Source organism: Carassius gibelio, chromosome A1 (genome assembly GCF_023724105.1).
Source record: "Carassius gibelio isolate Cgi1373 ecotype wild population from Czech Republic chromosome A1, carGib1.2-hapl.c, whole genome shotgun sequence".
Lineage (NCBI taxonomy): Eukaryota > Metazoa > Chordata > Actinopteri > Cypriniformes > Cyprinidae > Carassius > Carassius gibelio.
The window spans coordinates 23,890,078-23,908,791 of NC_068371.1; the positions used below are offsets into that span (position 1 = coordinate 23,890,078).

At 40.5% G+C, this 18,714-nt stretch overlaps 1 protein-coding gene across 1 annotated transcript in view; it reads left to right on the plus strand.

Annotated features, from left to right (window-relative positions):
• The first annotated feature begins 8,340 nt into the window (after positions 1-8,340).
• The window catches only part of LOC128016261 (hedgehog-interacting protein-like), a 33,284-nt gene continuing 22,910 nt past the window's right edge, over positions 8,341-18,714 (plus strand). Inside the window, exons 1-4 of the mRNA XM_052600773.1 lie at positions 8,341-9,018; positions 11,766-11,958; positions 15,626-15,767; positions 18,357-18,558. Coding sequence (XP_052456733.1) covers positions 8,749-9,018; positions 11,766-11,958; positions 15,626-15,767; positions 18,357-18,558 — 807 coding nt within the window. The 5' untranslated portion in view covers positions 8,341-8,748. The remainder of the gene's footprint in view (positions 9,019-11,765; positions 11,959-15,625; positions 15,768-18,356; positions 18,559-18,714) is intronic.

Sequence of the window (18,714 nt, forward strand, 5' to 3'; positions counted from 1 at the left end):
CGTGGAAGATGAAGTGGTAGAAAAGCGGATGTGATTAAGTTTGGGAAAAATGAAAAGAGTGATACGAAGAGAGGCAGGTAGTCAAATTGAAGCGGAGTAAAAGACGGGAATGAAGGAAACTTCGTGTGGTCCAGTGGCAAAGGCCAATGATTTAGAGGTTGTTGATCCCGGGCATGCGGCCCAGCGGCTCAGCGCAACCAATGACTCACTCACTCTCTCACACTCACTGGGAGCTGGCTCTCTTTCTAAGTCACCACACTTAAAACATCCTTATGTGTTTAGAGTCATTGAAGTGGAAACCAGGGCCTGCACCCATTGCTGGAAAGAGCTACTGAATCCCTCTCTCTCTCTCTCTCTCTCTCTCTCTCTCCCACTCTCACTCTCCTCAATGTTCATAAACAGATGGCTAGACCTCATTAGCCATGTCACAACTACTGAGAACATTATGAACACATTGCAGCCTCTGTGAATATGCAAGCCATATTAGTACTAAAACCATTAGTACTAAAATAAGAAAAAAAAGAAGGCTAGTTTAAAAGGAAGCATTTTTAAGCTTCTTTTCATGCCACAGACCCTCAAATATAATGATCTATCTATCTGTCTGTCTGTCTATCTATTTCTCCATCCATCCATCCATCTCTCCCTCCCTCCCTCCCTCCCTCCCTCCCTCCATTCATCTATCTATGCACTACTACTAATCTATAATTTGGGCACAACAACATATTCACCACAACAATAAAATAAAATAAACATCTTAGTCTACATGCCTTTTAATTATGATGAGTGAATTCAGAGTGAACACATGCTGGAGTACATTATTTAAGTGCACGTTTGGCCTGTGTTTCTCATTGTACAGTTCTTGTGAGGATTTACCGTAATGGAGGAAAATTGTTTGCAGTTCTCCTCCCTGCTATTAAACCGTGTTGTGTGCACAAAAACATATGAGTGTAGCGTAATACACATATAGGCACCACTTAAGAAGAACATTGACAAATGGCTGTCAACAGGACATTGTCACCTTTTCTCTCACCTCTTAAGTTATTTGCTTAGTGTGGTTTGCCACTTCTGATCTATGAGTTCAAGGTTGTTACTGGATTCTGTGTGGTCAGGGACTATCCACTCCCTGGTGGGGAGTATTTTTCTTCGAGGGCCAGAGCCTTGAGCCTTGTTATTGCTGAATGAGACAACAGATCTAACCCAGGGACTTTCCCAAATGACAAGGCAAGAAATATCCTGCGATCTCCAACCTCAATTGATGACTATGTATTAGGTTCTGGTCAGGGCATAACTTCTCTTATAAAACCAAAAAGGATAGTGCATATTGTTGTTAACGTCCTCGGTGCTAAATCAGAGCATATGTGAAATTGCGGTTCGCTTGAAATTTAAACTTAAAGAGTTTTCTTATAACAAAAATTAATTGTTTGTTGAAACATGGACCTAGATAGGGTTACAAATTACTCATAATGTCTAATAGAATGTCTAAATATTACCAATGGTGTCATAATTTTCACAGTGTTTGTCACAACAGCAATGCAGAAAATTTTATTTGAATGCATTTTAGAGCACTTAAATTCTTATCGATTCACAAAAAGATTGGAACAGTAACTCAGATTTTTGTGAATAAATTTTTCCTTCTAACATGGTAAGTAGCAATCATTTCAATCAGGACCACTTCCGTCAAGTATATTTAATGACAATTATAATTGCATACAGTTAGTGTTGGCGGTATGGTTATGTTCTGGGCAACACTCCACACGGCTGTCCATGCAGCCGTGCTTGGACAGAGCGGGGAAAGCAGCAAGTCAAACCCCCCTGGGGTACAGAACAGAACCATAAGCATACATAATTACAATTCTCAATTACATGAGTTGTAAACAAAATGTCATGGAGACTGCTTCCAATGAAGACACTGTAAAGAAAGAACAAATTAGATCAGATTACAGGTTCAGTTGGTGGAGTTGGGGTTGGAGGAGGGAGTTAATTGCAAGCAGCAATGCGATGGAGAGACACTGAATAATGGGAATTTAAATAGACCGCAGGTGATAGGTGTCAAGACTGGATTGGTACACGTCAGGAACAGCTGACTGTCAGCTGATGCAAGCGTGACTCACGTGACCTGACTGAACTAACGCAATGCTCGATATCAGTGCTTTAAGAGGGCGAGAGGATGCCAGTGGAATAATATTGTAGCTTCTACACAATGGGAAGGGTTATATCCAAACAGATGTATACCCAAACCACAGCTGTATCGCACATATCTTTATGTCACCCATCAATAGTGAGCTGGTCACAAACTGGTCTAAGGAAGCCATCCCTCAAGGACCTCAGCTTTGCCTCTGAAGCTTACTGTATGTGAATCATTGTCATATTATGCAGATCAAATTTGCTGAGCTCGCTTCTGAATGCAGAACAGGCCTGGCTGGATATGATGGCAGGCTGTTCAGTGCTCAGGGCCATTTCCATAATTACCCAACAGTCCAATCACTGTGGATTCCTGCAACTCCTGATCTCTGCTGATAATCAGCCAGTGTTCTGGTCAGTGCTGGACCCCCAAGGATGAACAGGTGCGGTAGTGCGACTGATTGCAACTGAGGTCTGTTCAGAGAGGACATTCCCCTCTGGATCTGCAATCTGAAGATCTCTCTATAGAGGAGAAGAAAAGAGGACTTGTCCTGCATTTGGCTCAGTCTTATCAGAAAACCTCTGAAGAGCAAGAATGCCAGACATTCTCACAACTCTGTTAACGTGAGAGTGTTGGAGACTCAGCTAAACAAACTGTCCTGCTGTAGCCCCAATCGCCAAATGAGCTGGGCTGGGGACTGGCTTTTGAAGGTAATCCATTGTGTTTTGCTATTTGTACAAGTTGTTTTGAGAAATGCACTTACTGTTTTGCAAATCTCAAGGATGATTCGAGAAATGTACCAAAGCGACTGAGAAAAACTGTAATAATGTGCAAAAATAAAAAGTGTGCTTGGCAGTTTATGAAAACTAGATTAACAATTTGCATTTAATGACTTATACGATAAACTAAAGACTAGATGTTAGGCTAGATTTGAGGGGTAAGACTATTGCACAGAGAGCTATATAATAAATTTTGAGCGACATGACATAAGCAGATGATAATGTAGGAAACCGCAGATAAATGTGCATAATCAATTGCATGAATGCACAAAAGCAAACTTGTTAAAGTGTAACTAAACCCCTGATCAGAGCCTGACTCTGACAATATTTGAAAAATGCTGAAAAGTGGGCAGATCACAGCGGAGATAGAGGGGACAAACCTAGGGCGGGGCTGAGTGAGTGCGGCGTGAACCTGAGACCTGCAGTGACGGATTGATTGACAGTTGCTATCAGAGACGCTAAAATGGAGAGTGAGTGTATTGACGCAAGTAGCTTTGCAACAGAGCGATCATTTGAAGTAGAGGACTTTTCTCCCCTACTTTCACCAGAAGTGGAGGATGTCGAGGTGTTCATATCAATTCGAGCCGTGTACCATCCTGACCACTGTACTAAATACAGATAAATCTACGCTAACTTGAAGATCTATAATAACTATATAATTGCTATGCTAAATAGATGCTAAAATAATCTATCCTGGTCGTTTTCAATACTCGCAATTCCAACTCCTGACTCACTAGTGATTTTGACGGAACAAGATGGTTTTATACTGCCAAGGGCGTGGTAGCTCGTACCAAGGGGCGTGGTGAGCTGGAAACTGCTTACGTCACCTGCCACCACTTACGTCACTTGCCACCGCAACATCCAATAGGAAAAATCAACTGCAGTAGCCACGGTTCAACCTGAAGAGGGCAGTACTCAGACGTTTTTACACCATATATTGTAGAATTAAAACACTTTATACTCAAATGTCAAAAAAGTTACTCGAATCAATGAACAGCACTTATAAAGCCCCATTCTTATAGATCATTAACTAAAAAAAGTTGGTTTAGCGTTTAGTTACTCTTTAAAAAAATGAGAAACTGGTTTTATTATTTTTTTAAAGTACTAGATGGTGTGGAGGTTGTACAAGTAGTTTTGAGAATTTCATTTCTGATTTGAGAAATACACCAAAGTGACTGTAACACTTTTTCATTTGTTTCACACATTTTTAACACCCTTTGTCAAATCAGTTACCACAGATCTTACTGAAAGACCCCAAACTATATTGGATTCACTGTGTTGAACAAAATAAAAAATATATATTCACAGCTGATAGAAAGTACTTGCATAATTATAAATCTCTATGCACCTGTGTGAAACTCATTTGCACAACTCTTCAATCAGAAATCAGTCCTCATCCATCTATAAAAGATGCCACCTCTGTGTTGTTATTTGCAAGCATGGATCAAAGAGGCCCTAGGCAAAGAAGGAGAGTAAGAGGCCATGGCAGAGAGGCCCGAGGAAGATGAGTTTGTATGCGTGCTGGAGGAGCTGCAGCAGCAAGAGGACAAAATTGAGCTCAAGTTTAAAATGAAATTCAGGCAACAATTATTGACCATGTTATCAATCATGGCTTGTCCTTTAGAAAGTATGGTCAAAAGGACATACACGCCTTTTCTGAACCCAATCGAGGAGTTCTTCTCTGCTTGGAGGTGGAAGGTGTATGATCACCGGCCATATGAGCAGATGCCCATCCTGGAGGAAATGAATCCTGGTTGCCTGGCTATTGGTGCAGAGTACTCCCAGGGATGGATACACCATGCAAGGAGGTATTTCCCTCGGTGCATTGCAAGGGAAAACATTCAATGCGATGATTATAACCTGTGGCATAATAGTCAAGAACAAATTGACTAAATGTGAAAGGGGAAAAAAAATGTTATGTGTGTATAATCTATTTTTTTAAGGGATTTCCACACATAAGTTTCCATTGGTATCCTTTTTTTTCAGTATCCATTTGTAAGGTATCATATTTCATATTGATGGCTGTATTTTATTGTTCATTGTGTAATGATTGATTGAAAAAATAAATAAATTTGACCAAGTTGTGGTGTTTGATGGAAATATTTGCTTATTTTGCATGTTTTCTGAGTGTTAGAGCATTTTGCTAACAAAATGAGTCACTTTGGCCATTGAGCTTCAGTTTTTTCCTGTGTTAACCGTTTTGAAAATGTGGTGTCAGAGTGGACAAATGTGTTTAAGCAATCGAGGGAAAACCGTAATCAAGTAGGTGCATAAATAAACCCAGTTTCACAGACAAGGCTTAAAGGGATGGATCACTTTGAAATTAAATTTTGATATGTTTTAGATACCTCAAAGGCATCCAAAATTTAGGTGTCTTTGTTTCCGCAGTAGTTCCCATTTTGATATTTTTCGGTCAAACCGTTCTTGTCTGTGACTCCTAAAATGGAGGTCTATGGTCACCACCTCAAAGAGCATGCACAGAGGAGTCCAAATTAAACAATACCCCATCATAAGTACACATTCATGTACACAACTGCGTCCCACTGATCTGAGGGCGCGCGTCCTTCCTGTTGTCGTGTGACATTTGCGTGTGCTCTGAGTTGTCAAGTCCGTGTTTCTTCCATTGAATATGGCAACTTTTTAACTGTTAGCTGAAGTCTCCTAAAACTAAGGTCCTCAGACCCACGTCGTCTGCTAGGAAGACTAAACCAGACCCTGCTAGGGGCAGGTCTCCATGAAGCACACTTGGCAGGGGCTCCGAAACCGCCATGTGACCTCCTAAGGAAACCAGTCTCGAGAGACTGGCCTCTGGTGCGCCAGGAGCTACTAGCTCGGTGCCCTGAAGCGGTGGACCGGAAAAGGATGACCGTACTAGCTGCTCTAGAAACCTTCATAAAGGTAGCGAGCTTCTTAGCACTGCTACGTTTCCGGGCGGTATCTGAGAGAAGCGCTCGCCGGAGATCGCTGCACCTTGGATTTCCTGAGGGCACTGAGGAGAGACGGGCACTGTGTAATGGGGTGTACACCCTGGCCCTTAAAACGTCCGAGGCCTTAGGTGTCAGGAAGTTATGACGAAGGCTACCCAGCGAAAACGACGGTCTGCAGAACCGCTTTCCAATAGAAGCCTTCGCCTGGGAGCGCCACTCTGACTCTGGCGTCTGCTGAGTACAAAAGTGACACCCCCGGCACGAGGGGCTAGAACATGGTTGGGATTGCTCCACCTAGCAGCCCCTGACTGCCTCAACCTCCTCAGAGGAAGAGAGGTGAACACGTATTCTCACATAAGAAATTACATCCCAAGAGCCCCTGTACATCTAACTTCACATAGTGAGATAAATATGCCATTTTATTCCTCAGAATTAAATGTAGTCAACAACCAGACGAGTCCACACAACTACTGGTGTAGAAGAACTCACATAAAACCGAAACAATGTAATACACGCGTTGCCTTGCCAGCACGCATGTCTTTTTTTTTGCCACTTAGTCACACAAACAACATCAATCTCCTCAGAGAAAGATGAATGCTGCAGCGAGCTCTGCCAACAAGGGCGAAGAAAATGCATCGCGGGTTTCCGAGCCTCGAAAACGAGCTCTAGATCTAGTGAACATGGGTGGAGATAGGACAAGCCATCTCCAACCCATTCGCCAGATCATGTGCGATTCCCGCTAACGCAGTCACCGCCGTGCCTCATCAGAAGCGTAACCGCAACTGCAAGATTGCATGCACGGACACACTCCTCGGGGCGTGCCCGGCAAAAGCGGAGCGCTTAGCAGCGAGAAAAGCACAATCAGCCCCCCAAGGTCCGACTGCACGAGTTCCACTACTCATTAATGCTGCTTATTATAATATTAGGCATAATATGCTTGTGTTACTGTTGCTTGTGCAACTGGCGAGTTCATCAACGCCTTCCACATCAATCTCCTCAGAGAAAGACCGGCAGTGCATCACGCCCTCTCACCAGGGATGAAGTACTCCTCCTCAAAGAGCTCCCTCCTCAAAGAGAGCCTTCTGAGAGTGAAGCAGAATGCTCGTATCGCAGCCGTCAACTCCCTCGAGAGCTGACACTGCACGCTTCCCTCTCAAGCAGACAACACACGAGCTGCGTGTGTCCCTACCGTTTTTTTTTTTTTTTTTTTTTTTTGCTGGCAGGGAAAACATTCTGCCTGAACACTGCCTGCTCTCGCCCAAAACTTCTCTTAAATTGAAGCTTTGACAGATGGAGTTTATCAGTGGACAAACAACACTAAATAAGGCTCACAAACTGATAGCAACTGACACACACGCGTTTGCTGAAAGCAGAAGGCTGGTTACTGGCTTCGCCGCTCATGCTTTTATGCTTCCTGGTCTCTGACATCACCTGCCTATGACATCTCGACCATCCATTGGACTGATTACACACGTTATTCAGAGACGTCACGCTGGAGGCGTTTCCCAAAGTGTCATTGACACAACTTGAGTTGCTGAAGAGGAATAGTCCCTGGCTGGGCTTTAATACAAAACTGCAAACAATGATTGGCGACTGTAGAATGCTGAATCCTGGACATTTTGGCCGATTTAAATGCTTGACACATTTTTTTAGGTCCAAAAAGAAGGCCTGTCTGGGAAAAAGAGGAGTATGTGATGTATACAGAATTTGTCTTCTTTCCTTATTTGATTGGGCGGGCCAGCTATCAATCTTATGTAGCCTCATCACTGATTTGGTGATTGTATAGTTTACACTATTTAATTATGCTGATACTATTTATCCTCATATAAAAATATTAATATACTTAGTCTTTTAAGTATTATTGTTATTAAAATTTGATTTTAATAAAAATATTTGTAATTATCTTAATTAATGTTTACCATGTAAACAGTGCAAAAACTATTACTTCACTTTTGAGCAAAAACAGAAATGTTGAAAAGTGCAAGAATCCACACACGTACAAAGAGAGCAGCAGTACTTCCCAGAGGTAGACACTAGAGCTCTTAAACATGGGAAATAAAGTCTTCTGCATTTCATTTAAATATCATTAATATTTTTCTTGTAGTACGTGTGGCATTATGGAAAGCATAATGATGACTTTGGATGAAGTTCATTAAAAGTGGACTTTCCAGCAACTACGGTCAGTAATAACGCAGACCACCGTGCCACACAAAGACAAGTCAATGTGAAACTCATGTCAGTGAAATAACATAAAATCCAATATAAAAGACGCATAAAAATATACATTTTATCAGTATTTTACAGTCAATAAAATGGTAACAGGTTTGACTAAATTAATACATATGAACAGTATGCAATCATTATAATGTGTTGAACGCGATGCAACATTATTTCCCGTTAACACTTACAGCGGACTCTTCTTTACTTATATGATGACGCGCGTTCCCGGACTGGATGGACGTCATCGTGCGCGTTCCCCTTCTCGCGCGCTGGTTAAAAAGAAGGTAGAATGAGCAAAGGGAAACATGTGAATGCACTGAAGAGCATGCAACAGACAACTTAGTGCAACTTTTGATCACACGCATCAACCTTTGTGCACCAACAGGATTTAACTTTTGGGAAAGGAGACATACGATTTCTGTATACCTGACCACTTTTTTTCTTCTTATTTTCTTCTTATTATTACTATTATTATTATTATTATTTCTTATTAAAATACAGTATCATGTTTTTTCCACTTTAACAACATCATAACCAGCACTTGTCTTAATTTATTATTGCAATTTCTTTGCTATTATTTAATTTGTAGTTTTTATTCAAATTAGTTATTCTATAACAACTTTCTGGATGCGCGTGGGGACTGTCATACAGCAGTCCTGATTTCTGAGCTTGGTCCGCTTTTGGTTTAATCCCTCTGAAAATGAAGCATTTGAAATTTGTGCTCTTGTTGGCCATCGCGGCCAATTTTGGGGAATGTGGTGATGTGAAATTCGGCGAGAAAGGAGAAATAAGTCCAAGGAGGAGGAGATGTTACGATGGAAGTCTGCCGAAACGCCTGAAGAAGAAGGAGAGAAACCTGTCACTGGATGGAAGCGGCGGAGAGGAGGTTTGTCACAGGCTCTATCCTCGCGTGTCCTGCTGTCCGTCCAGGAGAGCTCCGTATCAGTTACTCCATCGGAGAGATGCTCGGGTATGTTCCTGCAGCCTCAAACTGACCTAGTGATTCTCATTCGTGTTTTGTTATGGGAACGGGTCCATGCATTGATTTTGAGATGTTTGTAACATCAGTATGTAGAGGTATAATGTTTGATCTTGTAATGAACATATGGATTGGCTACATATAAGCAGTACGCGCACTGTGGGTATTGGACGTGTTTTTGCCTCAAAACCGCAAAGACACGGAGCAGTGTAATATGGTATTAAAAGTTGAACTTGTTTTAACTTGACACGGCGTTGTAAAGAAAAAAAAAAAAAAAAAAAAAAAAAAAAAAAAAACGTGGCACTGACACTGATAAACACAGTGAGGTCGTTCTCAATGGCCAAAGAAGTCCGTCTTGCGCATGTTTACATAGAAAAACAATTAAAAACAGCTCAGACTTGGGTAAAGGACGCGTGCAGTGCAGTTCACTCGCGAGCACGAGGCGTATGAATGAAATCGCATATACTTTTCATGCTCTCCTGCAGCAATATTGTGTTTCCGAAATCTGAATCACCCTTAAAGCTTTATTCCACCACTTAAATACTTGTATGTATAGATTAGACATTTTGCGCAACTTTTTACGCTGATGTTTTAATGACAGCATGTGCTTCTCGTAGTAATTTACATAAAACAGATGGTAAACAAATGTCTCTCGATCAGCAATGAATCGTACCTTTCTGAGGCTTTCTATAGACGTGAGAAGATTCGTCTCAATAGTTTTATCAATGAACACATTCTGTGCCGAGAAATCGCTCTTTTCTCATGTAAACAACCTCCGCAGCTCGGCATACGCGGCTGGGTGGCATCGCACGTCGGTTTGTGACAAAAAGCCATATTGCATCATTTAATTTGCTCAAGTCATGCAAATAAGAGCGAGGCTGAATGGAACAAAAAAAGAGTCGACATCTCCTCCTCCCCACTACACTGCCCACACACGGAGTCTTTTTGCTTATGGCAAAAGAATAACAACAACACCATTGTGTTTGTTAGTTTCACTAATGGGTGAAGCTGGAGAACATCATTCTCCCCCAGTCCTTGGCTCTGTCCAAGTGTTAGTTAATGCCTTTGAGTGAGTATTTGTCCTGCTCCCCAGCCCAAACTTACTAACACCAATTCCCAGAGGACCACAACGGTTTCACTAAATCTGTTTAATACAAGCTTACAGGTTTTGTGGGGAAGTTAGCTCAGTTGCGGTTTCATTTGGGGAGGGCTGAACTGTGAATTCTGTGTATCATGTCAGGTGATTCATTCGTTAAATCATCTGTTTGTTGAATCTTATGGTTGCGGTAACTTTGATCATCAGCTGCCTTTTTCTTGCACCTCACTGAGAACTTGTGAGCCGTAGCTGCCCTCATTGTTTGTCGCTAAATTACGAGCCGTTGTTCTCAAATAAGTTGTTGTGTTTACATTTGTTCAGTTTAAGTGACAAATGATATTGTGTGCCATGATGCATAACCCCAACATCTGCTCAGATTTCACTATTTAAACATATAATTTCCATTATCATCTTTTTCACTCTTTCATGCCGAACAATGCTGTTTCAAAGCATCAATTGTAAACTCATATATGCCACATATTTTCACTTGCATGTTTCGACAGTAGTTATGTATGGCTTTTAAAAGGCTTTGATGTAGACCGTGGTGTGATTTAAAGCGGTTTTGGACAACTTTTGGCATTTTTTGGAAAACGCACACACACACAAAAAGAAAAAAACAAAGGTCCTCTTGTTGCTGGTGAGGGTGATGGCAACACTGGAGCCTATCCCAGCAACATATGGGTAGAATACATGGTTGAGAGCACACAAATGCTTCTCTCCGTGGACCATGTGCCAGTCCATGGCTCACAAAATGAATGGACATTTTAAAGGAAGAGAGTAGCCACTCACAGACCAGGTTAACACACCAAACAAGACCGAGAGTGAAGAGAGCTTGAAAATTCATGTTCCAAACTCTCTGGTTCATATGAAGGTGTCAATAAATTTTTCGGACACCATTTTATCTTCCACCCACAAAGATGGTTTTGATTCAGCTGAAAGAATCTGGAGAATCAAAATCAAGGAAATCTGTACAAATGGTTTACTACACAGTGCAGTGGGCCGGGAAGCAGTATGCTGTCTGCTGGGTGTGCTGGCCTAATTGACTTGGACAGACTGCTAATTTGTTGATACCAGCACGGGAATGATGTGCCCGTCTATCTATGAATTGGTGTTTACACACAGACCTCACACAGAGAGAGGGAGGTTTACCAGACCACTGCGGCACAGGCGCATGTCTGGGGAAGGGAGCAGATTACATTGTTGTTTTATTATAGCTAATTTGTTACACAAATAAGCCTGCTCTCTGCTTTTCGGCCTTAATCTACTGTTTACTTTTGTTTGGTGACTTAAGAAACATTTTGAGTATCCTCATTTTGGTCCGTTCACTCCAGCATGGGTTCAGATGCCATGCGAGGTGCAATTTTGGCTTAGCTGTTTGTGAGCTCTAATAAACAAATCAGGAGAAATCAAGTCCACATGGATGTGTGGCTTTGTCAAGAGAGATGTTTAGAAAGCGAATAGCATCCAATTAATGAGAAAACATTCCAAAAATTTGTCAAACCATCTAGTTTGACTTTTCTTTTATTATATATATATATTATACAATTGTTATATAGATACAGCTTTGTAGCATGAGTAAAATTTGGATTAGCCATTCAATTAGAACAGTTCTAACCTTTGCTGGTTGTTTTTCTCTCCTTAGATCTTCTCAACCAATAACACAGAGTGTTCTAGACTGCTCCAGGAGATTAAGTGTGCCCATTGCTCACCACATGCCCAGATGCTCTTCCACTCGCCCAAACTTGAAAAAACACCACACAGAGAACAAGATCTACCCCGCTTATGTCACGACTACTGCCAGGAGTTCTACTACACCTGCCGGGGACACATACCAGGTAACACACAAGACCAATGCAAGAGTTTTGCATAAAGAACATTAGTAACTTCATTATGAACATTCCTCTTCTGACACATGTATTGCAATTATTCTAAGTCCAGGTGAACAAATTACTTCAGATTAGTGCATCAGATTGTAAAGTTGCATAGTGGGAGAAAACAACATATCTGTTGCAGCTCTATCATGGCAAAATTACTTTGAAACTTAGGGATTCATTCAACTGATGTTCAAGAAATGCCGTTCAGGAGCCACTTGTTGTGTTTTTTTTTTTCCCGTTCTTATTTTTAATTAATTAATTTATTTAAATCTTTGCAAGATATTAGAAAAGGCCTTAAATTATTGATTTAATAGTATATATAGTATACTATATATTATATTTGAAATAAACAATATAACACCCCAAACAAGGCTCTAAAATCTGTAACTGTAAATTAATGATTTTATGACTTGTTTCTTCCCTTTGGTCCTTTGGCAAGCATCTTATTTTACGTCAGAACAGCCTGCCAAGATGTGTTTGGCGTTTATGTACGTCTGTCTCTGGATATGTGTTTGTGTGTGTGTGTGTGTGTGCACGGTCTGACTACGGTCTAGACATGACTGACACTCAAACCTCACACAACACACACACAGTATACAGCGGAAAATGAAGCCTGTTCAAGGCAATGCTCACATAATCAGTTTGTTGTTCTTGGTGGCAGCCTACGTTCAATGAAAAGACAAACATTAAAGCCTCTGAAACATAAGGGGGGGAAACAGATGGCAGTGGGGAGGAGTCTGAAGTCCTGAAAAGCTCTAAGCCATCATGAGGTTTGTATTTTCTGCCAAACATGAATGACATCAGGAGCAAACATCCAATAGCTGCTCTATGGTGTTGCAACATTTGCTGCGTGATGCATTCCATCAGATGGAATGCAAAAGCTGGCCTCCAGACCATACCTTCTTCCTATCAGTGCAGCCACAGATTAGATGGGGACCGATATGCAAACAGAGAGCAAACGCAAGCCACACGCACATATGCACCCGCGGAAATGTGAATAGACAAACAAAAATGAGACATGTATACATACAGTTTACCTTTCAGTTTTCCTCTACAAAACAGATAAATAAGGGTGTGCTGTCTGTTGTGATTCTTTGTAGCGGGAGTAAGCTCATGGGAAATAGAGAGAGAAAACATGGTAAAGACTCTGAGAACAGGAGCTGGGGCCAAAAGACTCTACCCCCCCCCCCCCTCCCAAATCAGCATATGTGGTGACGAATGACACATTTATTTTTCTACAAAAGGTTGTGTATATGTAAAACTGCTGAAGTGTATCAAGATGTCAAGTACTTTGGGTGGCCACCCAGGTTGCTTTGGAAGATAACCAGATGGAAGTATAACTATAGTGCTGAGGATGTAGAGTCTCTTTCTGTCTGTTAAGGTGTTTTTATTTTTTTTTTTTTATTTTTTTTTTTTTGTAGGCCAGTACAATAAAACTAGAGAATATTGTGAAGGGGGTGAGACTGTAGTTGAGGCCACACAGTGTTTTCGCCATGTTTAGGGAAGTCATAAATTGATCAAATTAGGCAGTCCTTTCAGTTTGTGTTTCATTTCTAGCCATATTTTTTAACCATGTTTTTAAGACCGTGATTGCAGATTGGTTTTCAACAGTAATAAAAGTCTCTTCATATTTTCATGGTGTTTACAGTCCCCTGAGATTAAAAACACTTTAGTTCCAATGTATTAATTTTACAGTTGTTGTCTGTTCAGTGTGTTGATCTTATTTGATTAGGTAAAGATTAAACATTGAATTGGTTTTGTTAAATAAGGTTCGGTTTAATTTAAAAAAAAAAGCTTAACACATCTAAAATACTCAGTAATTCTAAAGCATAACTGAAAAAAATAATACTAATAATCTAATCAAATGATAGGTTGGAATGTTAAGACTCCACATGTTTTAGATATTGCCACCAAAAAAAATAAAAAAATAAAAAAAATCAAAAAAAAAAGTTTTGAGAGTGTATATTCATACATTCGTTCATTCATAGTTATTATATATATATATAATAACTTTTTAGTGAACAGTTCTACTGTTCCAAAATAACTTTAGTGTTACTGTTAAGTGTTAAGAACATTTTAATAATCAGTTTTAATAATCCGAAGAGCAAGGAAACACCAGTGCATTGATTTTAAAGATTCTTCAAGGAACCATAAATGTAAAAAATAACCTTTATTTTTTTATGTCATAAAAAAACAAGAAAATATCAGGTTATTTTAAAATGTTGTTCTCTAAGCCTTAGATAAGTCATAGAAATGTTATGGGCTTTATAAATAATGATTTTATAGTGTATAATATATTTTTCAACAATATTAAATTTTCTCTTTATTTTGAATTATTCTTTTGAATCAGAATTGGTGGAACTTATTCATACATTAGTCTGAATGATTCATTAGTAAAAAGGTCTGAATGAAAATGTTTTTCCATCGATATGGAATATGCACATGGAAAGGATATGGAAAAGTTAAAAGTGTGGGAACTGCATATACATTCTGACCTCTCAGCTACTATTGACAACAGCTCCCAGACCCTTACCGATCACACCAGCAGGCCCAAGATAACCACTGCGGTTTGTGTGTGGGTGGCATGGCAGTGTGAGTGGAGGTGGGTGGGGTGTGTGTTTGATCTCACTGTTGTGTTTAGATGTTTAGGGATATCCTATCACCTCTGTTGTTGGTGCTGTTGCTTCCTTCCCACATGCAGCCCCCTTCCTCATGTGGCATGGGGGGCTAACTGGAGATGAAAGGAAAGAGAGGAGTGTGTTTGTGTTTCTATCACTGCTGTATTTGCTCTACTCCTCCCCATGAGAGGGTTTAGCTAAGGTGGTAACCATATCAGTGAGGTTTTTAGGTCACAGGGGCTGCCAAACCGAGTCATGTTCGCTCTCCTTGTTGTCGTGCTGCTCATTCAGCCAAAAGGAAGTCAATTCCTAGAAAGCGATGGTGATTTAATTGTCACATACTTCATTTTCAAAATTTTCGATGTGCATTCCTCAACTCTAGATGCCTGAATTATGGTGAGTTTACTTTGGCCTCTATTGGAGAAATAAATTTAGGGTATTTTCCATGAAAATAAGCAAGCTAAAGTAATCTCTTAAATATAATCAATCAGTTTGGGTGTGTATTTAGCACATTTGACCGGAATGTTTCTGCTGAAAGATAGAAATGCGAAGGAGATAAAGACTGAGCGTTTGGCATTTGTGGGTTTAATTAAACTCACAAACTTTCCACATACAGCCCACACATGTCTGAAGTGGTTTGTAATGTCTCACTGGGGTTCAACCATGAAGTGTGTATCATTGTGGCACTGTTAAATATGACTGGTTTTAACAAATCATTAAAGGTCTGGACCGATATGAATGAACATTACTTGCACTTGTCAGATATGAGAGGCAAAAACAAATGTCTTGATTTGATACTCAGTACTTCATAAATGAAAGAAAAAAAAAACAACAACAAAAAAAAAACACGGCCACACAATAAGCCATCTGATGGCTGAGGATACTGATACTCGAGTACAGCTTTGACTATGGGGGATATAGTTGGTTTTGGAGGTAATTTCATCATCCATGGACCCTGTGTGGTGTCTATCTCAGGCTGAGACCAGTTGTCTGTCTGTCTGTGTTTTTAGAACTGTTCCAAGCCGATGTGGATGAGTTCTGCCAGTACTATGGAAGGATGGACGGAGGCCTGTGCTTTCCAGATTTTCACAGAAAGCAACTGCGCCGAGATTCCAACTACCTGTTAGATGAAAAAATAGATGTGATTAACAGGTATATTTAATTCAGTTACACACACACATTTTTTTTTTTTTACCTAAAAAATAAATAAATCTGTCAATATCTTTTTACTCATGTCATCACAAATACAAAAGATGTATTTTTGCCATACATGTGACCCTCGACCACAAAACCAGTATTAAGTATTTTGATTAATAACATGAATAGATAAGAATTCATTTGGACAACTTTGAAGGCATTTTTCTCAGAATTTAGAATTTTTTGCTCTCTCAGATTACAGATATTCAAATAGTTGTATCTCAGCCAATTATTGTCTGATCCTTATAAACCATCTTTTGAAAAATTTACACTTTAGACTGGTTTTGTGGTCCAGGGTCACATACAGTATATGGTATGGTCTGCTCAGTCATATTACAAAAAGTCAGTATTCACAAAACTCTTGACAACTGTACTAGCTTTCCTTGGCACTTTAATTAGTGTATATAAGATGAGTAACAATGTCTGATTTCTGAACTAATTACTATTTTGAGTCAGATCTGTTCGATAAATTGGTTGATCTAAAAAAAACAGTCAAAATGATTCATAAATAGTCCTAAATTATTCTAATTGGTTCCACGGTTCAGCTCAGACTTCTGTTGAAACAGCCAATGGCAAGGAAGATTATTAGTCAATAACGGCCTAGTGTGACACAAATTGTACTGTATAACTTCAGAAGACTTGGAAGTGAACAAGTTTCATGTACTACATTAAAGGTACTTTTGCATCTTTTTTGATACTTAAAAGTTCCAGTTTTCATTCATTGTAACTGTATGGAAAAAAGGGTGAGCTATTCCCTGTGATGACATCTGCGTTTAACATCGTTCTTCATCAGGCATGAGAGAAGCTTTCTTATCGTCATCTAATGTCCCATGGCCCAGTATGACTGGCCAGCTTTGACTACTAGGGGCAACCTCAACCTCAACAAGGTCACTAGAGACAAGACACGCCTGACTAACCTTCCTTGTCACAACATTCCTGCATGTACTCGTTGACTGGTCCATTGCCCCCTTTTCCAAGCCAGAGCATTGTGTCCGCAATGAGTTTAGCCAGCTTTATGAACACAAAGAAAGTGCTTATGCTGCAGGAACTCTGAGCTGTTTGTGACAGCTAGAGGGCTTTGAGCATTTGTGACAGGAAGTAATAAGGGATGTCATTTGGGGCTGGCTCTGATAGAACTTAGCTCATAGCTGAATATCCTGTTAATTGTAACCTCAAATTAGTGTTAGGAAAAGACTTAAGTATTCACCTTTCACAACTTACAATGATGGATTCATATGTGTTTTGACAAGTCGACTGCCTCCCCCCAATTATTATCATCACCCCGTCCCTAAATCACTGCCCTTCACCAGGTTCCTGACAGAAGTGGGTGCATGAGATAGAAGGGGTGCTAAAATAGCCAGGGCTGGCGGCGTGTGATGAGGCATGCCTGAACCGAATGGAGCCTCATCCTTGTGGGTCCAGGAAGGGTGCGTAGAGGGACTACTGTTCCGCCAGCGCCGTGAGCTGCAGGACCCGCTATCCGGACGAGAACCGCACCCGTTATACCGCTGACAGGCCAGGATGCCAGACCAATTATGCCCTGAATGCACCATGGGCCAAGGAGGACGAAGCTGCTCAGAAGAAGACGCCACCCCTCAAATGGCCAAACCACGTAGAAGTCAGGCAGCTGTACGCGCTCCCCTCTTGGTCCCGGAGCACGTACAGCTGCCTGACTTTAACGTGGTTTGGCCATTTGTCCACACTGAAACCAAATATTTTTTACAAACTCCTGCCAGGGCGATGATTTTCAAAAACTCTGGTTGCATGGTTATTGTATAGACAGTATCGTATAAACATAGTTTTTGCCATTTTATGTCAGAGCCTGTGCTGTTATCTCTGCCTACTTGAAACGTTTTCAGGCTTTTGATTGGTCAACATGGCTTTACGGTTGAGATTATATCACCACCTGCTGGTCTGGCTTGCTCTTGACAGTGCATCATAGCGTGCATTTGCAATTTCATGTGGACAGATTTTTTTTTTTTAGTCATTGTAAATGATCGTCCTAATTCTTCATCGGACCTCCCATTGCGAAAGGTCAGTAAAGCAGTATATCTGATCAGGCACAGTCACTGCAAGCACGTCAGACTGACGTTATTCTCCTGCTCAGGCAACCGATATCAGGCATACATTTGCTGCCAGTTCACCCCTATTACTTTTATGGAAAATCCCTCCAAGACTTCTTGTTAACAGGAGCACCCACACCGCTGATGCCCTTGTTTTATTTAAGGCATACTGTGAGTTGGCGTGTCCCCACATCAAATGTGTCTTGTGGTTAATGGAACACTTGTTTCACAGCTTGAGAGCCCCCAATGTCTGACTATGTTAAATGAACTTCTCCTGTGGCGTTTTATTCAGTCTACTCGCAAACCAGTCTGTCAAGCAGAAACGATTCTGCTTTGTTACTTACTGTAATAAACTTGTTTATAACAATTCAACTTGTACAGTTATACTGTTTACAACAAATAATAGATATTAGGCAACTTAAAAGCCTGATTCGTAAACTAACCCATCTATTTTTCGAATCTTTCCAATCCTTTCCTACAGAAAACATAAACACAACTGCTACTGCACTCAGGAGATCCTTAGTGGTCTTCGACAGCCTGTTGGCATGGTGCATTGTGCGGATGGATCACAGCGGCTTTTTATTTTGGAGAAGGAAGGCTTTGTCCGTATCCTAACACATGACATGAAGCTCTTGAAAGAGCCTTTTCTGAACATTCATAAGCTGGTGCAAAGCAGTAGTAAGGTAAGTGATATTTAGCTCTTCCTTGTTGCAATTTTGGTATTATCGGTTGGCTAGATTGACAATGTTTTTGGTTATATGTGAATATGTTTTTCATTAAAAAAGTATTATACATTAGAAACAAATATAAAATGATGTTTAAAATCATGTGCACTTCAT